We start from the raw sequence: 26206 nt of genomic DNA on the forward strand, positions 1-26206 counted from the left end.
GATGATGTTTGAACACGTCTACATGAGTAACACTGCACAAACCTGCTGTTCATAATTTCATACAACGTCCTCTTCTGTAACATTCTGCCCGGATGCAAAAAGGAGCATAAAGTTTTACAGCGAACACTGCCAACACAGGAAGTTCACCTCGTGATGGGACTTGCAATGTTTATTAATATCTGCTTATTTACCTCATAACTTCTGTATTGCAGTGTTTATTAATATCTGCTTATTTTCCTCATAACTTCTGTATTGCAATTTGCAGATAAGCCACCTTTCTAAACGTCATATGCGCGTGTGAGCGGGCGCGCATGTTTGTGCGCATGCGCGAAGACGCTGGCTGTTCATTTAGCACTCGTGGCCGTTTGTTGACCGCGTTGATGAGAAGCTGTCACACTGACTGAAAACAATCAAAGCATGCGTAAAGACGGTCACCGCTGCGCGCTCCCGCAGCGCCGTCGCGCAATCAGCAGCTGATTAGGAAACCCGACGCCCTCCTGCAGCCGCCGGCGGGGGTTAATTTGGGCGTCAGATGGTGTCGCGGAGGGCAAAATGAAAACGTGAGCTGGATGATATTGCACGGATATAGGCGCCCTGTCAATCACTTTAGACTCACTGTAAAGGCTCAGAGATGCTCTTCATTTCCATCTCCCTGTAGGGCTCGCATAATCTGTTTAAAATAAATGCGAGGATGCGCCAATTAAATCAGACTGTTTGGAATTTTTGGCTATGCATTTACAACAACAGAAAGTATGTAATATTGCGCTGTATAAATAATAAACGTATCTGGAGGATAACCAATTTGTATTGCACTTGTACTGTTGGCCAATAACTTTTTAAATTTCTGCTGAAAATATATAGAAACCATCACAGAAATTATAATGGATGCATATATTGAGAATATTGTTTTTAATTGAATATATCTCTGTGGGTCTTTACTGGCCTTATGGAGGAATGTTGTGGCAATAAAACGCAATTAAATCTCATAGAATAAGACCGAAAATACACACATTAGAGACTTTTGTAATGATTTTAATGGTAAAAGCATTCTTAATGGTATTTCTAATAGAAACCAATTAAATTTGCATTTTTTTTTTCATTTTATATTTACTGTTTATGAATTTTATAGATATATTTTTCATGAAAAATGCACCGGTTAATAAAATGTTTGAGAAAAGTGTCATTTTTGTGTATCTATGTTAATGAGACACTGGGCGGAGTTCAGTGTTTCTGCGCATGTGCGGATGTAAGATTTTGTAAAGTAAAGTTTACTCCCCGTGGTTCGACACAGCTGACTGTCTGAGGAGACAAACAACAAGTAAAATCCACCCAGGTATGACTTTTCTTTATTTAACGTTACTCATATAAGTGCTCGCCATATAATGAAAGTTAAATGAAAGTTTGTAACTTTGACATATTTTTGTGTTATGGTCCCTGTCACAGGACATGCGTGTCGATACATGCCTGTCAGTTTCGACACATGTGTGTTTGTCTTGTGCGTTTATGAAAACCCAAAAAAGTGTGCTTGCGTTATAAGAAAGATAGCACAGGTTAGCAGATGTTAACCTTTTAGTAACACAGTTACTCAACAAAGTTCCCTTTATGGTCCCCAGCTGGCAGTTTGGCAATAGAAAAGCTTCACGTCGTGTATGTTTCCTAACATATTGCACGTCATACAAAATATATATGAGGATACTGCACATGGGTAGCAGAGCATAAAAAGTACAGTATAAAAACCTACAAAGAGAAGTTTCCATGTGAAAATGAAAGTAGAAAATTAATGAATTATGCCTTGTAAAGTTGTATAGTTGTTTCCTATCATACAAAACTGTATAATACTATTAATGTAGATTAGTAGTGTTGCAAAAGGGCTAAAGCCTGTAATGCATAACGTGAAAAAAACTGAAAGTTATGTTTATACTGAGAGAAGTCTCAATCACATGTCAGTTTAATCGAGTTTTCTTTCAATCTGTCACGAGTCACCTGACAGAAAAATTTTGGAGCATCTTAGGAGGGCGGGGCTGGGCGAAGATTATTAAATGAAACATTATTTCTTACCTTGACACATAATATATATTGTCTCAAAGGCACAATGAAATGAAAAACGCGATTGTCTTAAGATTGAAATGGCTTCAAAAATTTAAAAGGGGCGGGACGTGAATTTGTCCATCAAGTATTGATTGGATCGTTGGAAGTTGGGTCATGCTGTTATTTGCTAATCGCTGCAATCTTTTCCCGGGCGATTTTGATTATGAGGGAACATGAATTTATATTTAAAAAAACCACAAAAAAAAGACTTTTTAATTTCAATTTCATTATGACTTTAATACTGTCATATTACTGTTGTTGTGAGCTGTCCAAAGCTTTGGACAAAGTGCATTTTGATGCTTAGGCAAAAAGCATTGTTTTCTTAAAACCTATGTCAATAAAGCCTCTTTAAATTGGATACTCACTGAGTAATAAGTATAAAAAATGCCAAAATTGCCCTACAGTTTCATTAAACAAATAAACAAATAGGCTAACATTTACCAAAAGTGTTAACAAAAAAGACTTTCGCTGCAGCTGAAACAGCGTACTTTCATGCTAATAGTAGGCGAAAAGCAGTAGGCGAGGCAAGTAGTATATGCAAATTCGTAGGATTCGAAAAACAGTGTAGGCAAAAAGTATTCAGATGTACATAATTATTTTTAAAAACTGGGAGATTTGCCTTCGTTTGTGCCCCTCGTTTGCACGCGGGCGGAGAGCTCGCCTCTGGAACCGGTTGTTTCTAAAAACTCCCGCCAGAGAGCTTGAAAATCTTCGGTTGCTCTGTTGCATGTAAACTGAGACAAACGGATGTTTAAGCAGGCAAGCAACGTCACAGAGTATGCGCCAGAGCTCGCACCTACGTCAAAAGTGCGACCTATGTTTACATGTGACTCCTACTATGAACGCTTCCAAGATCACATTTATGTTCGTGCAAACTCGTTTCGTGTGTTTGTATTTGCAAATACAGCTGCTTCATTATGTCGAGGAGCAGAGACGAGTGCTCGGAGGTCAGCAATTTTACGCGGGTTTGACTTTATGCGGCGCTGCAAGAACCGACAGACGGATGATGTCAAAGTACCGCGAGAGCGATTCGAAATTAGACCTCTACGTGTGATTCCTTAACTCGCTCTCACGGTACTTTGACACTGGTACTTGTTTCATTGATCACCTACTGCAACAACTCCTCCCTCCAACATGAAGAACCAGTTCATGTCACCACCAGCGCTGCCGGTGATTGGCTTACGTGGGCTTGAGCTTCTCTTGACGGCATATATGCACGGGTACGTGTAAATAAACACTTTTCTGAAAACTGACATGTGTGCATGATATAATTTTTGAAACCGGAGAGGTTGAAATGTACGTTTATGAAAATAGCCGTCCACGTGTAAACATAGCCTAAATTCCCTTGAGCTCCCGGGAGAGGAGAGTTATCCAATGAAGAAAAAGAAGGAGAGGTGTTGTTTTAGTAAAAAATGTTCGAAATCGGTAACACGGCTCTATTCAAATGCAAATACATATATTGCGACAAGGCAAATATATGTCGCGACAAGGCAATCAAACCAAGCAAATGCCAAACCAAGACAACAACTAGTTAAGAATAAAATGCAACGACAAACTGTGTGTGCACCCCTTGATAGTCAATGCAGTTAAGTGCAATGACACTGTTATATAGGGTTGGGTATAGTAAGAAATTTTCCGGTTTCGATTCCGGTTCCAGTTCTGCCTAACGATTCCCGGTTCCATCTAATAAAAAATAATGCACAATATACATAAACAATTCTATTTGTGTTTATTAATCACTGTCAAAATATTTTAAATGTAAAGTGAATTAATATTTTCAGTCACTATATAATTTATTCCTCTTGAAGTAGTCCTTGTAAGATCCTACCTGGTGAAGTGGACATGTTTGGAGCAGTAGTTCTCAAACATATCATGATTTGAGATTTATATGCTGACGCAAATGTCATATATCCTGCAAAGGCTGCTGTACAAGTAATACTTTTTGTATGTGCATAGGCTTGTTTAATGCATAGGCCTACATATATTTTGAAATATAAAAATGTTTTTTAACAAACATGCATGTTCATATGCGCAAATTATTTTCCGCCGGTGGCTGCTCGTCACAATGTCTGTCAAGCAATGCTTAGGTCAGTGGTTCTCAAACTTTTTCAGCGTGCGGCCCCCTTTGTGTACGGCGCATTCCTTTGCGCCCCCCCCAAACAAAATTTATGACAAAAAACTGTTCTAAAACTCAACTTTTAATTAAACAAAACATATTGAATGATACAAGTACCTCTGTTGGTTAGTAGCCTTATTTTTTAGGTGTAATTCCACAGAATTCATGATAAATTAATTTATTTTATAAAATGTTATAAAGCTGGGGCCCCCCTGGCACCATCTCGCGGCCCCCAGTTTGAGAACCACTGGCTTAGGTTACTTAGCAATGACAGACGCTTTGGAGCGTCCATGCGCTTTAAAGAGGAGGAAAGTGGTGCGATCACGTTTTTTGCCTGGATTTAGACGCGAAATATGAAGCAATCGAGCATAGTGTGCTTGGCCATTTCGGGATCGGCGCCTATGTGCGTGTTTTTTGTATTACTTTCATCCGTGAATCAACACACGGTTCAAGTGAGGAACCTTTTGGGGTTATAATAATGTCTGCACAGCGCTGCAAAACGTGTTCAGATGCTGTACTGGTAGTGCAAATTAATACTTTTTCGCAACCTTGACCAAGAGAGAACATCTTACCTCATTGTTCTGCTCCCAAGCCAGTGGGTCATCACTGATATCAGTTTATAGCGCACCGACTCTTGAGTTTTATGGCTGTTTGCGTTCACGTGAACTTGAAGACATCTCGCTGGGTGAGACATGTTTAACAGCAAGTACACAAAGCTTACCTCAACAGCGCGAGTGTTTTTTTGTAAACAGTGGCTCAATGTAATTAATATTCAAGAGGTAAGACATTGCTATTTAAAGTGACTACTCCCAATGCCCATGCATCGCATCGGAACCGGTTTTAGAACCGAAACTTAAGAATTACGTGCGGTTCCCAACCCTACCCCTATAGCTCTACATGCAGCAGGTACCTGTGGGCTAGCAAAACTATGTTTATGTTAGCTACTGTTAACATAAGTTGTGTAATGTGTAAGTACTATAGATTAAATTGTTTAATATTTTATTACCTGTGGCCATCTACTTTAAAGGTGGAATACGTAGAATTTGCCACTAAATGGCGCCAAAACAATCAAAATAATAACAATGACGTAGATTAATGACGCTCTGAAGCAGCATGGAATTATGGGATTTGTAGTCTTTAACTCAACCGCTGATGGCCATCAATCAGACGCGAACGAGAAATCATGTTGACGGATAAGGTAATCAAGTGTTGCACATTTAATATATACTTATTAGACATGCTTCGATCAATCGGCCACCGATTGGTATCGGGCAATAACAGCAGTGCGGATGGCGCGTTCCGTGCGAATTGAGCATTGCTGAGTTGAAAAATCTGAACTTTGGCTGATTTCTGCGCCGTGTTAACCAATCAGGACCTTGCTGTAGTTGTGACATGATTACAGGAAGCAAGCGGAGTCGCAGAAACCCCTCCCATGATGCAAATTTTTTCTCGAATGACCAGAATTTCACTTACGGCTTTCACGCACGAATGAAGAGAGTAAACCAGGGCTAGTCAACTGGCGGCCCGCCGGCCAAGTGCGGCCCGCCAATCATCTTTATCCGGCCCGCCGGTCACCTTTGGCCGTTTCTCAATCGGAAGGCTGCAGCCTCCGGAGGTCGCATGTGCAGATTGCATACGTCATCAAGATTAAGTTAACTGAGCATTACATTCACAAATCATAAGCATATTACAACAATTTACGATTAACTAAGAATAATAGTCAACTTTATAATTGTTAAAATTCTGAAATAAGACTTAATGACGTATGCAGCCTGTAAATGCGACCTCCGGAGGCTGCAGCCTTATTGAGAAACGACCATAGTCTGATTTTAATTCAGCGTGGTTACTTTTACCTTACCACTGTACAAGACAACACAGAAAGGGGCTGTGTGTGGTGCCAACCATCTGCGGGTGCGTAATTATCTGATCCAATTCGAGCTTTGGATGCATTAAAGAAAATAAACTTATGCGACTACACAGCATGTGACGCGTGACCGGAAGTGATGTATTTCAATGTGTTCCAATCAAAACTGTGTGCAAAGTTAAAATTATTAATTATTTTTTGTTTTACTTTATCAGTAACACTTGAATACTTTAATTACTGGTAAGTAAATTATTAACTATATTCGTAGATTAAAGGTTCTCTCCCATGACAGATTTACGATTAAACTACATTTTCGTTACGGCTGCCACTAGGGGGCAAACTCCCGACAGTTATATCTGTATGTAATGTACAATGGAAAGGCTGTTTAGATATATATCTATAAAATATTAAAAAAGAAAACATGTTGTGCAATTTTAGTCATTAGGAGAAGACTGGCTATATGTTGTGAGTACTTAACATGTAACAATTAATGAAAGTAAACAGTTATAAACAAAATATGTTTAGGAGTGTTGATCTCTTACACTTTTACTATTAACATTTGGCTCTTACATGTTAAACTGCAATTGTTTTTAAATATTAATAAAGAAAATATGAGTTTTCAGTAATTAAAAGGCTTTGAAATTTCAAAATTTTTTGAAAATGCGTGTTTTTAATATGTTTTTTTGAAATATACTACAACAAAAGTAACAAAAACGACAACAACACACACACATATATGGTAAAAGTAAAAAATATATCAAAAGTAAAAATAGGGGTAAAAGTTTGGCCCGCGTCATATTTACAATTTTAAAATCTGGCCCCCGAAGAAAAGTAGTTGAAGACCCCTGGAGTAAACTAAAAATGTACAAGCGTCCAACTACCGTGAAGAGTGCATTTTTTGCCGCCCCTACCGCGGCTGGTGTGAACGCACCATAACAGCACGATGCGTCTTCACATACACATACCCATCAAACAGCATATACAACAAAAATGTATCGTGAATAATTGCATCCTCATGCCAAAAGTTTATTATTTGCATACGTTTTAAAGTGTGGACAGTTTAAACTTTATTTCTCCTCAACTGCTGTGTTTTACTGTGTTTGGTAGTTTAACAGGTAATATGAGTGATGTATGCTCAAAAATTATCTATATAATCATATTAACATTTAATGTGTACTATAAAAATAATTAAATATGAATTTAGTGTGTTTCTGTTTTGTTTCACTGTTGAGATTTGTACAAATAACCACGATCCAAGGCATTTTTTGTGATTTTAATATAGTAAAAGTGTAGGAATTATGTTTTTGATAGCCATTTATATAAACTGTGTTGCTGTAGTGGCTATCATGTAATGGGTCAGCATTAACTGTATAACTTTATTAACTGATTTATTGTATATCCATCAGTCCCCAGTAAAAAAGTTATAAACATAGTAAATAGTAATCAAATCACATTACAAGCTAATATTTACCTAAAATAGCTGAAAATATATGTTGTCTGCCTCGTTTAAACTTATGCAAACAGATTGACAGCCCGGCTTTGTTTGGAACTGTAGAACGTTACATTAATCACGTGACCTCGAGGTGCTCTCTCTTTATAAGACTTTGACGTAATGTATCAACATGGTGAATGCAGTACGTCCGAATTCATTCAAACTATCCATATTCATACTATATAGTCCCTACTGTTTTGTATGTGATTTTAAACATAGCGCCTCAAGATTGTTGTTCATCTTCTGTTATTGACATCGTAAAGCCATGCAGTCATTTTCAATCACGTCGGCAAGTGACACAGTCACAAAAAACTAGGGTTCTAATACCGCGGTCCTAAAACTGCAGTCTCTGCATGATCATGCTACTCTTTATATCAGCATCTAGCAGTGAGATTGCGAATTGCAACCATTGACTCCTAGTGTAATGTTAAAGGACACAATGAAACAAAGAAAGTCTTGTGTTGTTATCTGTTTGCCACTAGTATTTTTTTGTAATCCGTCACCTAGGACATTTGATAAAAAAAATTATGCAACTTTAAAGCACTGTAAGGCGCAATGACGACACACTTTGAAATCCTCTCTGAATATTTGTAAGGTATGGCTGAGCGGGGGATAAACTAACGCGGGGGTTAATTGTATCACGGCTGCTTTACATATTTTTACAAGGTGAGCAATCTGTGCTTTTGGTCTTTTTCTCTTACTGTCAGAAGATCTCCTGTGAATTTGTGAAAAGTTTTGATGTGTTTTGGTTAAGATATTGAAAAAAAGAGTGTTTTGGAGGCATGAAAGTAAATTTTTTTTTTTCTTTTTCTGAGTTGGGTGTGTAAGTCACCAAATCCAACCTTACAGCATTTTAATCACTGTTACCTAAAACATAACACCATTTTGAAACATGTCAGCAACTCATAGTAACTGCTAGCTGGGAATGAAAACATTTTTACACAGCGGGGTTAGTTGTCACACAATGTTACCATAAGCCTCAGGTATACAATGTTTTCATTTCATTATCAATGTAAATACTATTCATCAAAATAATACAATATCTAGGGAAATACTCACAATTATGTTTTTGTCTTAAATCTATTTATGCATTGATGCATAATACAAGGATGGTTAGATAAAGCATCATGGATGGATGAATGTGGGAATATCTATCTATTATAGGCAGATATATAAACAATATCCACCTTTAGTATATAGACAGAAGTTTATTAAATTATTTGTGTTTAAATATAATTTTGTACCAGGTGTGACAACAGACCCTCTGTTTGTTACAACTAACCCCACCTATGGGGTAACGTTTGCACTCCTGTCACTCTCTGTGTAATTGCACGATAACGGTAGGTCCGACAAACAAACTTTAAGTGTTCATTTGTAGCAGAGATGTGTGTGTTGATTGTGTAAAAAATAAATAATCTAAATTAAATATTTATTTTGAATGATAAAGCCAAAGCCAAAAAGCATTACTTTGTGCCTCGCCCTCCCCTACGATCATTGTTCAGCTCTGCAGTGAGATCTGCATCCCTTCGCGTCCCCCCAAAGAAAATCCATGACATAAAACAATCTCAAACTTAGAATTGGAATTAAACATAACATATTAAATGATACAATGCAGTGCTATTTGTTAGCCTAAATTTAAGGTTTATTACACAGAATTTATGATAAATTAATATATTTTATAAAATGTCATAAAACTGGGCCCCCCATCTTGCGCAGTTTGGGAACCACTGCTTTGAGGTGTTCTGCAAAGAGTATGTCATGACAGGTTATAGGAAAGCATTTGTGATACGTAGATAAAACTTGCTCTCATAATAATGCCTTTGATTTGTTAATGTCTGGTCAATGTTTAAGAACATGATTCAGTTTGTCTGGGTATTGTACTGTACAATCCTGTTAACTGTGTGTTTTTCTTCAGATGGCCTCCACATTGTGGGATCGTTTCCCAATGTTGGTGGCCAATGATACTACACATGCGAACGACAGCAACTGTTTCAGTTCCACACAGAGCACTGTACTGAAGGGTGTCAATTTCGGTGGAGTGCCCATAGTTCTACTTCTTGACTTCATAGTCTTCCTGGTAAGTTCCTCAATGCATGTTTTGAAAGCATGACGCAAGACTGAGAGATCTGGTTTGTTGAAACGTATTTCAAGAAATACTAGTTAGTTGAATTTGATTGGTTTATGTAAATTAGGAGGTGTGATGTAATTGGGTGGTGCTGTGTACCTCTGCGCAGGTGCTGCTGTTGATTTTCAATCTGATCCGAAGGAAACTCTGGGATTATGGGAGACTTGCGCTTGTTGCAGAGACTGAAGGGTATGCCACATGAAGACAGTAGTATTTCTGTCACCATGGAAACACTTGAACAATTTCATTTTGTTTTTTAAATATTTAGCTGTTCTTTATTATCCAAAAGTATGCACGTGCGGTTTTCACAAATAAAAATAAAGAAAAATTTAATGCATAAAAGCTTTGTCGTTGTTTACCGCAGACTCAGCACAGGCAGAAACCGACTCTACAGCAGAATGATGTCACAGATGAGCACAGATGAGCCGGAGTACGAGAGGGTGAGTTTAACATTCATCTTCCTCATTTAGGAATGACATCATCATTATCATCCTCATTATAATGATCTTCCTCATTTCTTGCAGGGTTGTTGTTCATGGCTCTCCTTCATCTTCAGAATGGAGTAAGTGATGTTACGGTGCTACATTGTATGTACACACACGTGTTACATGCCCTATGTTCAACCAATAAGCTTTTGTGTTTAATGATGTTGAAGGTGATGTCATACGCTCAATACAGCAACAAATAAGTGAAATAAAGGAAGTTTAATCTAAATAAGGGAAGTAAAGCTGATCTCTGTGTGTGTGTTTACAGTGAAACTATGATCAAGGAGAGATGTGGTGTGGATGCACTACATTATCTGTCATTTCAGAGGCACCTGATATTTCTGCTGTGTGTCATCTGTGTACTGTCTGTAGCCATCATCCTCCCTGTCAATCTGAGTGGTGAACTGCTGGGTATCTGTCACACACACAAACACATATACTGTATACACATACACTATAAAATGTAGTGCTGTCTGATAACAATGATTTAGCATGTTTCTTTAGGTGTCACTTACATGCACCAAAATAGCCTTCATTATGTCAATGAAAGTCAAAAACAAGACTTTAATACAGTGTGATGTTAGAGTTAAACATTTTGATAAGATTGAACTATATATATTTGAGGAGTTTGGTTCCAAAACGCAATAAATCAATTTTGACCAATTTCAGTAAAAATGTTTTTTCTATATCAAGAAAGTGACAGAATGAAAACCACTATTTTCCGTTACAAACTTTCACATAGCATCTTTAGGTTATAAAAACATAAACATTTCAAATCCATAATTTGATTTTCAAAGATTTATTATAAAAACTAATTATTTTTTCCACAAAATGCTATAAATCTATTGAATCAATATATAAATGTGCATTCACATCTTTGCCATGTTATATTAATTTAGTTGACTAGTAGTATCCACTGATTAAAAAAATAAACATTAATGTCATTAATCAAAACACTTACTTTGTCATATTAAGAACACTGTCATTGCTGCGGTTATACTTGGATGTCGTCGCTGAACTTTTTTGACAGCGATCAGCTGTAAAATGTTTGGTCCTGCTCGATTTTCATTGACTTTGCGTAAAATAAAAGTTTTCATAAGATCCCCTGGGGTTGATGCGAGAAGCTTGATGCTGTCAGGGGAACAAACAACCAGCATTTTCCGTCTCCCGAGTGCCTCTCACGTAAATAATTAGATTTTGATGGCTTACGTTTCTTTCCCATCACAGTCTCCAACACGGGTTTATCAATGCCATTAAAGTATTATTTTGTTTTTGTTTGTTTGTTGATCACGAAGGACAAGATGAGGAAAACTATGATCCCGTGTACTCAATGCGCCACCATTGTTTGTTTACAATGCGTGGAATGTAGCGCTGTGATTTGTTGAGCGGATTTATTGCATTCTGCAGAAAAGGTGGTGTTTATCGGGTTTTGGGAAAAAGGGAGAAAAGATGACAGAATAACACGGCGGATATTGGATTTTGCGTAAAATTACTTTTAAGTACTGACCTAAATATAGTACTGAACTCATTTTTTTTTAATGCCGTTTAATGCGTTTTGCAACCAAACTCTTCATATAAAGTATATAAATATATTTCACATTTTTTCTCTAAATTGAATCCTTCATCATGTCTTCTGGGATTGCCTTTGTTTTGATTTTCTTGTTAATGTGACATCACACTGATAAAGCCCCGCCCACAGCCACTGACTGACTGTTTAATTTTACCCAAACTTTTTTAATGTGTTTGTTAGCATGTTGTAGGGTGAATACAGCTTAATATTGTTTTAGACTGTATTCACAGTAATCAGATCTATTTTTAACCAAAAGCTCTCAGTGTGTGTTTGTAAGGAAGTGAGGAGCTGTACCTCATTTGCATTTAAAGGTACATGCATGAAAACAGCGTTTTTTCCCACCCAAATAGGGGCATTTTGGATATGCTATAATAAATAGTCTGTGGGAAATTTCAATATAACACATTGTAGGACCATCTGAGACTTATATTAAATCTTTTAAAAATGGGTATAACATGTGCCCTTTAATGTCATTCTACCATATATTCTGTTTTATATAGTATATATTTAATTTATTTCCCTTTATATCCTTGTAAAGCTGCTTTGAGGAAATGCATTATTGTTAAAAAGCACTATATTTACACCTGCCTTGATTTGCATAATTGAAATAAAATTAAAGACCGACCGATTTCTCTGTTCCAGGCAATAATCCGTACAGTTTTGGGAGAACCACCATTGCGAATCTTCAGAAGGGGTACAATATGCACTTTGTGTGATATTGTCTATCTATATATATATTTAACTGTGCATGTAAGAGACTTTAAACTGATTTTGTATTATGTATCCTTAGTGATAATCTGCTTTGGCTACACACAGTGTTTGCTGTTTTGTATCTCATACTCACTGTGGCAGTCCTGAAAAGCCATACATCTAAAATGAAAGGGAAAAAAAAAGAAATTGTGAGTTGCTTTCTAGTTTATCTATCTCACATATACACAGTTGGTTACTGTCAATCTTACGCAAGTTTATTTTTTTCTAGGCTAGAAATACTCTGTTTGTGAGATCTGTTCCCCCCGAAGCCAGTGATGAGAGTATAAAAACTCACTTTATGTAAGTGAACATTTTTAATCGATCTTTCATATATATATTTTCCCTCTCAGAATCATTTTACCACATTACATACCATATCACCTCAGTGTTTGTATTTCAAAGATTGTTACTGACAGATCAAAGCACCAATAAGAAAGCAGAATGTGTTCATATTGCATAAAAGGTTTTTAAAAATGCATAAAAGGTTTAAGTTAAAAATTAAATATCTGTGTGTCGGTAAAATATACTGTTTCATTCAGAAAATAAAATGTATTTGAATGCCATGTTAAGTAATGATATGTCTTATTTACTTGAATGTAGGGAGGCGTACCCTACCTGTCAAGTGACTAATGTTAACTTGTGCTATGATGTTGCCAAGCTGATCGAACTGGCCAGAAATAGGTAAGAACTCAGATTTGTTCCTGTAAATTTTCTTAGTGTTACTTTTAGTTTTTTATAGATGTACCTCTACGATTTGTTGAAAACAGAAAGCATGCAGAAAAAAACCTGCACCATTACAATAAGATCCTGGAGCGCTACGGGCGGCGTGAGGTCATCAACCCGCGACCCTGCAGCCACCTGTGCTGCTGTTGCCATTGTCAGGGTTGTGAAGATGTAAGTTGTGAGGAAAATTCGCTGAATATTTAATTTTCAAAGTGAACTTAATTTAAATTGGCATTGTACTGTATATTGTGTGTAGGTTGATGCTATAGATTACTACAGCTCACAGGAAGCGGCTCTGTTGGAGGAGATCAATAGACTCAAACAAAATGAACAGCTGTCTTCTCTGGGCATGGCCTTTGTTTCCCTACAGACTGAATATATGGCCTCTTAGTAAGTGCTTTACAATCAGACTTGACTAAAGGCAATCTAGTGCACTTCTTTCAACATTGTTGGCACCGTATATGTAGTCCCGGTACTAGGCTTGCTGGACTGGGGGGCAGTTAGGAATTTTGGGTGGGCAGCCATAACAGTTGTACAATATATATATGAAACAGATCTGAAGGTTTTACTTTATTTGTCTCCCTCAAACAGAAAATACGTAATTTATATTCTGTGTCTTGTCATTGTTGGCAAACGCAGAGGGAATAAAAGGCTATATGAGAATTTTTCCTGAAGATGTTTTGCAGAGTACCAGCTGCCCCCCCCCTGAATTATAAAAGTTTTTGTATAGAAATTATAACGTGGTAATGACTTTCAATATTTGTATGGCAGACGTTGGTGACGTCTGAGAACATTAAGGGAGCAAGTTGACAAATTGAAATTGGTGGGTGGGAGATAAAATAAATAGTGTTTGCCAACAAGGGAAGCTATTTGTGCGGCTGGACATTTTTGGGGGCAGAGGAAAGATCTGGGGGGGGGGCAATGCCCCCTAGCTAGCCTGACATTGTCATACTCAATTCTAGTCAGAATTTGAGTATGATACCGCTCCATTGGGCTGTGATTATGGAGCATGTTTCAACCCAACCAGGACAAAAAATGCCTCTGCACTTAATTGGATAAACCTACAACCAATCAGAGCAGCCGAGTGTGCGACATATGTTGAAATGGCGTCTGTCCTCTTTTGCAGCCAGACCTGAACTGCTAGTTATTTCGCTACAATGAGACTAACATTTTGATTGTTCTAAATCTAAGTTAGTGAACGTACATCGACACCTACCATGTTTACAACATTTCATTCATATCACGAAATTGTGAGTTATTTACTAAGTCATACAGTCAGACTATCTCTTACCATTCGTAAGTTGGATGAACTTCATCCACGGGTTACCAAAAAGGACCTGGCAACGACCGCTAGTTATATCCATATTGTCGTGCACGCCGAGTTGCCCATTTTCATTGTGGGATTCATTTTCAAGATGGGAATCTTCTTAGCGACCATTGGACCCGGCTGATAAATGAAACTTTTGCTGAATCCCGTAGGAAGGACGGATCAACAAATGCCTTGATCTCGTTTCTCTGTTCCTCTTTTAAAATCTATGTGCTGTCGATATCTTCTAGAACAGACTCGATAGCTGAATCGTCACATCTCAATTCTCCAGCAGCAGCGTCTTTGTTGAAAACGAATCAACACAAGCGCTATTTGGTGACGTGGTTGATTTACGTTACTGTTGATCATCTGTCCATCATCGTATAAAGCCCTCCCTGACAATTTGATTGGTTTGACCAGCTTTGGTTCAAGCATAGTTGCGCCACAACTGGCCTAAGTTCGGCTGGCACCCAGGCTACCCCCAGCCCCACGTAGACTGCTTTGCCTAGATGCATTTATGTTTACATTTATACCTTTGTCAGATGCTTTTATTCAAAATGACTTGCAATGCATTTAAGATATCATCACCTTCCTAAAATAATTGCCTAAAAAAGTAATTTTTTAGGTTTCTCAACAAAAAAAAAAACACAAATAAATGTAACTAACTTCAGAGGTTGAGTAGATTTGTGTTCTTCTTGATGCAGCTGCCATTTAGAAAAGCTTGTAAAATTGCCTAAGTCTCAATGACTTAGGCAAAATAAAACAGCCTAACTCATGCTCTTGACTTAGGCCATTATACTACAGGGGTAGAATAGCATGTTCTGTTCAAATGAGGATGTGGGCGATTTTACCAGACGTGGCCAGAATCATGAAGAGATGACTTATGCAAAAGGAAGGTGACGATATACAGTATATCAGTGATGAAATATGATCTAAGAAGGTGGGAGTTGAGAGTAAAACATTCTCACATGAAAAGCTTTAGTAGATACATCATAGTATTAACTATAGTAAACTTTTAGGGGTGGCACGGTTCACAAAACCCTCGGTTCGGTTCATATCACGGTTTTATGGTCAAGGTTCTCGGTTCAGTGCGGTTCTTGTTGTTATTTTTTCTTTTAATTTTTAACACTCCAGAAATGTATTATCTTATTAATGTATTAATTATCCATAATTTTGGATACAGTATTAAAAAAGATATATCATGTAATCATGCACAAACTGAATTTGACTTTTAAGCACATTAGTGGGACCATCCCTGAGGAAAGCTAGGTGAGATTTTGATACAGCAAGAGGGAAGAAATTGATGATTTCAACATGCTTTTCATTTATTTGGCAAAAAGAGAATGTGTAATGCCATCTAGATTAACTTTATGTGCATTTTTATCACACAAAGATAACTTGCATTTATCAAAATGCCAACTTCAGTGTAGATTTATTACTAAGAGGCTGCTTAAATACTGCAGAGAGTATATGTGGACGAGAGAGAAACATAACGTTTACACCTGTAGTATTTAAATACGTCTCTTTTGTCCACTTTTGACTACTTCTGTCCTGATTACTTTGAGGGGAAATTTATGAAATAAGATCGCGCAACTTTCACACGCTAGCAAAATGAAACTACGCGGAAATAAGCCGCTTTAGTTTTATCAATGAAAGGCTAAAAATAGCGCTGAATACGAAAAGACGTAAAACATTGTGTTCAGTACCTCAGATTAGATAAATGGTCGGAGAGAAGGCGGTCTCCTATGGCTTCGAACATTCAACCCATAGACTGCAGTTCTATCTGTTGTTTTATTTCCGCTGTCATCATAGGTAACGTGAAATAAAAAAATGTTTACACACACCAAACTTATATGACGCTGGCGCAACTCCGTGCAGACTTTTCCCACACTCTCTCCCACTTGCCATTTCTACACGTAACATAACCTGCAGTACTTATACTCCAAACCAGTCACCTCTTCTTTCGCGCGAAAGGGAAACACGCAATCTGAGGTCACATTCAGGGCATGAGGCTACATTGCGCATGCCATGAACCTTTGAACCGTGCGACGCACACGCGCTCCGAACCCAGACAAGTGAACCGAACGGTTCGGATTTTTTTCATGAACCGTGCCACCCCTATAAACTAAAGGAACTATTAAACATCATTGACCCAGAATGAACTATGCCCAAGACAATGGCGGCCTACACAGCTAAAAAAAAGAGTATTACATATTTGTATTTTTTTAAGTAAATCTTATGTGTTTCTATTAATGGATTTTAGTAGTAGAAAGCAAATATAAAATTTTCATAGTAGAGGTCCCCTTTAATATTATAGTTTTGAGTTGTTAACTTATGCATGTTGCTATGTCAGATTGCATCTTAGGTTGCTTGTGATTATTTTCTTAGTATTCTAAAAGATTTTAATGCGCTGGATTGTGGAGGTGGGACTGGGGGTGTGGTTGGAGAAGAAATGGGTGGAGTAACTACATGTGGGTGTGGCCGGGAGCCTCAGCCATCCTCTAAGAGCACAGAGCTGAGGGTGCGAAGATGGAAAGTGAGATACGCCCCTCATCTATACAACATCTACTGGTAAGTTCAACAGGATGAATGTGGTTATAAAATATATATATTTGCTTTATTAAAAATTAATTCTTTCTCAATTTCTCTCTCAGGGAGAATTTGTCCATACGAGGTTGGAAATGGTGGATGCGTTGCCTGCTGCTAAATAGCTTTCTCTTCCTCCTCCTCTTCTTCCTCACGACTCCCTCCATCATTATCAGCACCATGGACAAGTTTAACGTTACCAAGCCCATTGCCTCTCTGAATGTATGTGACTGAACTTTGACATTAATGTATGTACAGGCAGAGTAAGTGAAGTGAGGGTGAGACTGTGTGTTTTCAGAATGCCGTTATCAGCCAGTTCTTCCCAACCCTTCTTCTGTGGACCTTCTCTTCCCTGTTGCCTACGATAGTTTATTACTCTACTTTATGGGAAGCCCACTGGACCAGGTAAACCACTTAAACACACACACACAGAAATATGAACAAACATGCTAAATAATGCTTATGTGTGTGTGTGTAGATCCAGTGAGAACATGAGCATGATGTACAAACTTTACACCTTTTTGATCTTCATGGTGTTGATTTTGCCATCACTCGGTCTTACCAGGTAAGAGGTCTCTCTCAAATCTCTTTTGCTTTCTCTCTCGTCCTCTCTAGATGTCTCTCTCTCTATAATATTTGCTTTCCATATTCTGTCTCTTTCGCTCTGTCTGTGCAAAGAAAAAGATGTATTTAGTGCAAAATTAAAAGTCAAATAGTAAGACACAGATATATATTTATTGACATTTATGGAAATTTATTAAAAAGATTTCTGGTACAACATATACAATCCTCTATAGCCTCTTTCACACAATAATTCTGGTAAATTACCATGAATTTTCTAGAATTAATTTACCGGTAAATACAAAAATGTGCTGTTCACACATGCAGTGACGTTCCGTCTTTTTACCAGTAAGACATCATTCACACATCAGTATCAAAATACCGGTAAACTCTGAGAGAAAGCGGAAGTTACCTGTGGCGCGGCCGCGAGCTCCGTGTTGTATTTGTACACAATGGCGGGTTATGACTTAATATCGTCGGTCCATATTTTGTTGTTTTCACATCTGTGGCAAACGGTCGCGAAGTTGCTCGTGAACAAACAACATTGCGTCAGGCGATGCCAAACGGAACCTTCACCGAGGTTGTACTAAGGACGTCGGCAATTTGGCAAATAGATGGAAATGTGGATGTTAACTTCAGTTGTGCTCGACTTTTAAGCAGCATGGGTGTGGAAACGAACGTAAACAGTGCGGGGGTAAACGCGTCATCTGTTTAAAAACGTTCTGATTGGCCCGATCTGTCAGTGCGGTCTGACGTCGTCTGTTCTAAATGCCGGTAATCCTATATTTTTCGTTCACACATGGCGCTTACCGGTAAATTACTGGTAATCTTACAACCTGTCTTACTGGAAAATTGGGAGCACTGATTTACCGGAAAAGTTCTGTTCACACATGACATGTTAACTGCAATTTACCAGTAAATTACCAGGAAAGACTGCATGTTTGAAAGGGACTTATCTCAGACTCTAAAAAAAAGACTAACAAATATATGTACATATAAAATTCATATTTTAACATTAAAAAAAAAACATAAATTTTGTCATTTTGACAACAATCATAAATAAATTACACAAATTAATTACATTAATTAGTAACATGCTTTATAATTATACATAACATCTTTTGACATTGTGAAAACAAAAAATAGTAAGGGATAAATTTAAAGGGATAGTTCACCCAAAAATAAAAAATTCTGTCATAATTGTTTCATTCTCATGGTATTTTAAACCTGTATGAATTTATATTTTCTGATGGACACAAAAGAAGATGTTTTGATGATGTGGTGGGCAGGCAGCTGATTGTAGCCATTGACTTCCATAGTAGGATAAAATATGGTGGAATTCAGTGGCTGCCATCAACTGTGTGCTTGCCATCATTTATCAAAATATCTTTATCATTTATCACAATACTTCCATAATATTTGTTTATCCTACTATCAGGGTGTCCGCGTATCCTTAAAGTCTTAAAACGTCTTAAATTCTGTAGTATGAAAATAAGGCCTTATGCTTTTGCCCACTCAGGTCTATTTTATTACCAAAAAATATTAGATTACTTGATTATCTTACCAAAATAATTTTTAGTGAAGCCCCTAGATTGCTTAATTTATTCAAAATGTTGTGATTTTAGTTAAACGGCTATTTTTCTTTTTATATTTTATCATTGGGGATTTCTAAAAATTTTGTATGAAGTTTAAGGTGGAAAAACTTAAATACTCGTAATATCAGCAACGTGTAAAAATCTTGTCTGATCTTATTTTCTTGAACCCAATCTCATGTCTCGTTTCATCGTGCGTGGTAAGTGTCTTGTCACACCCCTAGAAAATACATCTTGTTTTTTGTCATGAAAGATAAAAGGTCTTCAAAAACACATGGATGCATGCACACAAAATTGGACTTCATTGTCGTGTTATATGTCTTACATTTCACTCATAATGGTCTTAAAAAGGTCTTAAAAAATCTTAAATTAGACTTGGTGAAACCTGCAGAAACCCTGTACTATGGAAGTCAATGGTTACAATCAGCTGTGTGCTTACTGCTTACCATAATTTATCAAAATAAAATAAAAAACTCATACAACATAAGGATGAGAAAACGGTGACAGAATATTCTTTTTTGGTAACTTATCCCTTTAAAAAACAAAATGAAGAAGTAATTTACATTTACCAAGTATATGAGGAGCTTTCTTGCAAATTTATTTCAGGCACTTATGTTTAGGTTCAGTAATGTCACTTTAGTCATTTTATTGGTATTAAAAGAATTTGTCAGCCTTTTGCTGCAAAACCCTCTATGTGTTTGCATTTGCAAGCTTTTTTGGCAAAAAACACTTCTTTTCTCAAAATCACTAAATATGCAAGTAGAAACATTGTAAATGATGAAAGTTAAAATGTGCATGTGGCTGCCAAATTTGGGTTGCATTGAAGTCCAGGTGCTCACAAGGGACACAAGTCCTTGCAACTCTCTCTGTCTCTCTTTCTCTTTGGCTTTCAGCTTTGATGCTGATCTGTCTTAACCAGTATTCACATTTGCTGTGTTTCCCCCTCAGTCTGGACGTGCTTTTTCGCTCGGTTTTTGACCCAAAGGGGAGTTTAAGGTTGGAGTAAGTGTCAGTCTTTGAGTTTTTTTTTATTCAATTTATTAGCTTAAAATGTATTTTGTTACACACACTTGAGTTGTATCAATTTAAAAATAAGTATTGCTGCCTCTTTCTCTCTCTCTTTCCATCTCAGGTGTGTGTTTTTACCCGATCAGGGGTCTTTCTTTGTAAATTACGTGATTGCCGCAGCGCTGGTGGGCTCTGGGATGGAGCTGCTGCGTTTGCCAGCATTACTGCTATACGTTGTGCGCCTGGCACTTGCGAATTCGGCTGCCGAGAGGAAATACGTTAAACAGGTTGGGCTGTGGATTTTAAATTGGATCAAAATGATGTCATTTTCTTTGTATTGCTTTAAACTGATGTACATCGAATTATAACATCTCTTCTTGCATTCTGTAGCATCAGGCTTACGAGTTTCAGTACGGAGCCGTGTACGGGTGGATGCTGTGTGTGTTCACTGTCATCATGGCCTACAGCATCACTTGTCCTGTCATCGTGCCCTTTGGTCTGATTTATTTACCTAGATCCCTGTACCCTACCTTACTGTAGATGACATTATATTAACATTCAGATTGTGTGTGCAGGTTTGCTGTATCTTTTACTCAAACACGCGGTGGACAAACACAACCTATACTTTGCTTACTTGCCGGCCTGCCTTGACCGGAAAGTTCATCTGGGAGCTGTCAATCAAGCGCTGGCTGCACCAATCATATGCTTGTTCTGGCTTTACTTCTTCTCTGTGCTCCGGCAAGGTAACGCCCACTATGCAATAACCGCATGATCAAATATATGCTATTTGTTTTATACTGTGATATGTACGGTATATTTTGTGTGTTTATATGCAGGGTTCATGGCAGTCACGTCTTTGTTTACATTAGTGGTTTTGAGCTTGACCATCTTTATATGTATAAGTTACACTTGCTTTGGACACTTCAAATATCTCAGTCCTCACAACTACAATGTAAGTTAACATTGTTTTTTGTGTGTTTGTCTGGTCTCGTATAATATGGTTATATGTTCACTGTGTTATTGTCACCGCAATGTATGTCTATTATTTATATTTAGGTTAAGGAGGAAGATGAAGATGCTACAGAGAGCTCATCTTCATCGGTATGCTTCACATTTGGCTGTAATTTCTGTATTAGGTCATGCACAAATGACACATTAGCAATGACTAAAATACACCTGTATCTCTTCGACTTCCCAAAGGTTTATCTACCCAAAGTCCTAAACCCAGACTCATCGTCACATGCTCCCGAAAGGTGCAGCACACACCAGTCATACGGGACGACGGATGTAAACCCGTCCATCCTCAGCACTGAGGAAGACTCTCCTAACTTGAATACCTAATGACATCACAAACACAACCAATCAGAGGCCATCAATCCACACCTTCCAACCTCCACAACTGCTCTCCTACCTCAAGAAAATGGCCAAAAAGTTGGAACGTGCCGTTTTTTGCTAGTTGTGGGAAATTAGGGTTTATATATATTTTATATTTAAGGTATATTATAAAACTCAGATGGGAAGTCTTGCGAAACAAATCAGACACAAAGTATTGTGGATGACATGAAGAACATGTCATCGAAACGTTTAGATTAGATTATTTTTGTTAATGATCCTAAATCATTTTTTTCTGTCACAGACGTTTTGCTATCGCAACACGCTGATGTTAATTTCTTTACAAAAGCGGCATTACCAATGAGTACAAGGTAGCTCTAGTGTATAAAAGTGCACATAAATCCCAGGTGCCTTGTTACAATTTTTGTGACTTTATATTTGTAGGTATAAGTGTAAAACTATGTGTGTGTTTCGCATATTGGTTATGCATAAAAATGTATTTGTTTTAAATCAAAGTTTTATACAAATATGTTAATATTGACTGAGAAATTTAAAACATTTCATAGTATTGTTGTGTGTCTACTTGTACAGTACAGCTTTCTGTATGGCCATCGAAGTGAGGACAAATAGAGTAAAGTGAGGACCAACCAATATGTCCTCCCTCCAATACTCTTACAGATAGCTGTACTGTCCCTTTAAAGGGCTGTTTTAGGGTTGGGTTAAGAATTAGGGTTAGGCGCTTATGAGAGAGAAGATTGAATAGAATGATAAGTTGCTGTTTAAAGCTCATCAGTAGGTGGCACTGTTGCTTTCTGAACTGCTGGAAAAAGCCTTTAATTCTGTCATATGGGATTAGTGAAATATATTTTTCTTTTCATTACTGAAATTCAACAGTTATGCAATGTAAAGTATTGTATGTGAAAATCTTGAAGTGAAAATGTCTAGTTTGTGTCTATGTAAAGAGAAGTAAGTGTTTTATGTAATTTTTTATATGTTCTTTATATGAAAGACCAAAAAAGGAATTGTAATATATGACTGGTTAGATGTTTCATAGACCATACAGTGAGTCTATTGTCTTTAACATCCTATTAATGGATGAATAAAATTCACAGATTTCTTGTGACCCATTATAAACTACAGTATCGAGGGTTTAAAGTCTCTTAAGAACAGAAACCGATCTGATGATGATACCATGGGACTAATTGGTACTCGTCAGCTGGTGTACTTAAATTTTTTATTTTTTAAAGATTTTTTGCTTTCGTTCATTAGCTTAATATGTGAAAGCAGATCTTGTGTCATATGCTCAATAAAGGGTGCATTTTTACTGTAACCTAAATGCCAAAAACCAAATGCTTACCATGTAAATGAATATAAAGCATACATACATTTTCATTCTGTGAAATTCAATGTTGGCACCTCTATAAACCTTGAGGTTTAATCATTTTTTAAATCTCTTTTCAATTTACTTTCAACTGCATTCAACTTGTGCATATGAGTTTTATAAAAGGTTTTTATATTTTCTGAAACAAATGAGAGTGGAACTTGTCAATGATAAACTTGAGATGTGTTGCAAAGCCATTTCCAGATTCTTTCGGGTATTTGATAAGATTGACAGCTGCACTGTCAGAAAAAAAGGTCAAAAATGGTCCCAAACTGTACCCTTTAAAAAAAGTCTTATTGTATTTCATTTAGATACAGATATGTACAGTGTTCGAAATGAGGGGGGCTGGGGTGGTCCTGGCCCCCTATAAAGCACAAAAATTTGTTTTTGAATTAAAAAATATTGTGTTGAGCTGCCACAAATCAATACTGTCCATTATTTGTCCAAATTTTACAATAAACGTATCCAAAAGGTTTCTGTCTGAAATAAAAAAACTATGTGCGCCTCGTGCTGTTTCCTGAGGAATTGACAGATTGACAGGAAGTATTGTTCCAGTGCACCTATACACACATTGTAGAGGTGGGAGGTGATACAACGAACACCCGAAAATTCTCGGGGCAGCATCATATGTCCAGATTTCAGTCAAAACCGTTCTATTTCATCATAAACAATCTGAAAACAGGGCTTTAAGTGTAAAATACCAGACTTGTACTTTAACTAGTGGCCCCCCATAATCTTGACATAATTCAAACACTGGATATGTATACATTTGGTACCAATATGTACTGTACCTCGGATGGACGAGTATAACCCTCTTTAGGTGCAAAGTTGTACTTTTTAAAAGGGTACCGCCCTGGTGCAGGGGCCCAATTTCTAAACATAAAATATTGATTGGTCTCTCTCTAAATAGAGCTTCCTCCTTTAGTGTAGCTTAATGCGATTCAAATTTGTTGTACGCCACCATTATAAATCGCACAATTTGAATAATTTATATCCATAGCACAAACTGCATGTGACAAGCAACGGGCCAAAGTTTAAAGCAACACCAAAGAGGTTTTTTTTTACCTTAAAATAACATTTCCAAAAAAGTTTCAGTCGTCCACTCGAAACAGGGTGAACGGCACTTTCACATTTTCCAACAGTCGGGTCGCGGTTCTGTAGTTCAAGTGAAAACTACAAAAACTTGCTTTACGGCAGACCTACAATCGAATCAGAGCCAGCTTTGCTGCAGTAGGCTAAATTATTTACGACAGTGGTAATGGACAATTCCATGTCCAACCTGTAGGGGGAGCAAAGAGCAAAAACTCTTTAGTGTTGCTTTAATAGCTATACATGAGTGTTTAGGACAAATACATAACCATATGTACAAACAATAGTACAGTTTGATCAGTCCTTCCAGAAAAACGTGACAATGCGATCGCATGATTCAACGCATAATCAGGCAAAGTCTGCATATTCACAGCATAAATTGCAGATTTCCTTGCGCAAAATAAGCGGGGCGTGCGTGATTACATACTTCCCGCATTTTCGTAGCAAAAATCACATATATCTTTGCAGAAAGTTGAAAAATTTTGCATTCACTTCACACAAGCGCACCCATGTCCACTGTTGCCATGGAAACGTAATGAAGTGACTTGATTATGTGACGTGAACATCATTGACAGTTTTTGCAAGTTCCCGCAATTTTTGCAATTTCACGCAATTTCATTGCATAAAAATGCATAAATATCCTGCATACCGGTATTCCATCGCATTTTTTAATGAAACTTGCCGCAAGATCAAGGATTTTTGCCTGCAACAATCACAAAAAAACTCTGCGTTTTTCTGGAAGGACTGTTTGATTCTTCAAAAACGTGCTGGTCCCAGGTCAGATTTTACTTGTTGGGGGCCCTAAAGTGGCAAAACTCCCAAAGTAGCGAAGCATTTTGGGTTATGAAGTGAGTCAAGTGTTGGCAGCTGTAACGAATCCAGAAATACCTTATTATTTCTGATTTTAGAAACAGCTGCTGAAGACTGGCCCATTAGGAGAGTTAAAAAACCTTTCTTTTTTTAGAGAAAGTGCATTATTCATCCTTGTAAAAAGGCCTTTTTGGACAAGATTTAAATTCTGTCATGTAACGGCACATCATATTGTGAATGGCTCGTCTCCAGCTGGGTTTGGTCTTTCAAACTACAGAAACAAATTATTGTTGCGCTTGTGCCTCAAAATCCCTCCAAAGATGATTCATCCCCCCATTTATACCAACGATCCTGTTTCCTTGTATCCTCCCTTCTTCTTTCAGATGATCCGTGCTCTTTTTCCATGCCATGATGAATGCCTCTGACCTCATGACCCCCGAGTACGTATGACTGATCTCTATGCCAGCCAACCACAAAGCCGGACGGCATTGATTTCCCCTCCTGATCCCTCCCTTTTGTCTGCAGGGATTATTCCCATGGCAACGCTGGTGGTCCGTAAGGTAACATTCTTGGAGGCGGTGTCGCGGTGAAAGTAATAGACCCTCGCCAAGCCCCGGGGGTAAACTTATTCCACTTCACCCAGACTGAACCTTTAAGGGAAAACTATTAGGAACGTTTTGTTTCCTTGCCAGGCATCTCGTAAGGTTTACTCTGTAAGGAGGAGACAGCCTGAGGACAGAAAGAAATGAGAATAAAATAATTCACAGATTGAGTCTCTTGTTGCAACATACCAAAAAATTATATAACATTGGTGTCCCTTGGTTAAGAGACTTAAATCTTTAAACATAACATGATATCTAACCACCATGGATAACTGTGTCCAACACATTTTTTCTTCCTGCCTCATCCTTGCGTTTCTTTCCTGTCCCAAATCTTCTCCCTATGCTCATAAGCTTCTCATAGAGGCCTATGCTTTGTGAGTTATAGCCAGAGGCGGGTGTGATCTTGTTGCTGCTAATCTCTTGTGAATGAGTGCATGTGTCTGTATACCACTGTGTGCATTGCACTTCTGCGTCGCTAACTCAACGGGGTCTTTGTGTCGAATCATTTTTTGACAGCGCTGAAGTACCGTCACTAATCACGATAATGCAGACACATGAGCCCGCTGACACTCGCAACCCCGGACCTGCTTCAAGAGCACTAGACTGTTAAGTACTTGACACCTGTAGCGGATGTTGCTCGTCAAGGTTTTTGGAAAAAGTTGGAAAGTGCAGGAGAAAGGTCATGCTATGGAGCTGACATACAGACCAAAAAGATGAAGTTGTATA

General features: G+C 37.7%; 1 protein-coding gene across 1 annotated transcript; it reads left to right on the forward strand.

Annotated features, from left to right (window-relative positions):
* The first annotated feature begins 1204 nt into the window (after window positions 1-1204).
* On the forward strand, window positions 1205-23454 carry tmem63a (transmembrane protein 63A). The gene is made up of 23 exons (XM_055190278.2): window positions 1205-1333; window positions 9476-9637; window positions 9795-9874; window positions 10050-10125; window positions 10210-10247; window positions 10439-10581; window positions 12383-12434; window positions 12531-12639; window positions 12720-12790; window positions 13091-13171; window positions 13258-13384; window positions 13470-13603; window positions 16908-17090; window positions 17174-17327; window positions 17404-17510; window positions 17584-17670; window positions 20207-20260; window positions 20391-20553; window positions 20657-20762; window positions 20842-21009; window positions 21103-21218; window positions 21323-21367; window positions 21467-23454. The coding sequence occupies exons 2-23, from the start codon at window positions 9476-9478 to the stop codon at window positions 21605-21607; spliced, it is 2397 nt and encodes a 798-aa protein (XP_055046253.2). The 5' UTR covers window positions 1205-1333; the 3' UTR covers window positions 21608-23454.
* Window positions 23455-26206: the final 2752 nt, after the last annotated feature.

The sequence above is a fragment of the Misgurnus anguillicaudatus genome, chromosome 1, assembly GCF_027580225.2.
Source record: "Misgurnus anguillicaudatus chromosome 1, ASM2758022v2, whole genome shotgun sequence".
NCBI classification, from domain to species: domain Eukaryota; kingdom Metazoa; phylum Chordata; class Actinopteri; order Cypriniformes; family Cobitidae; genus Misgurnus; species Misgurnus anguillicaudatus.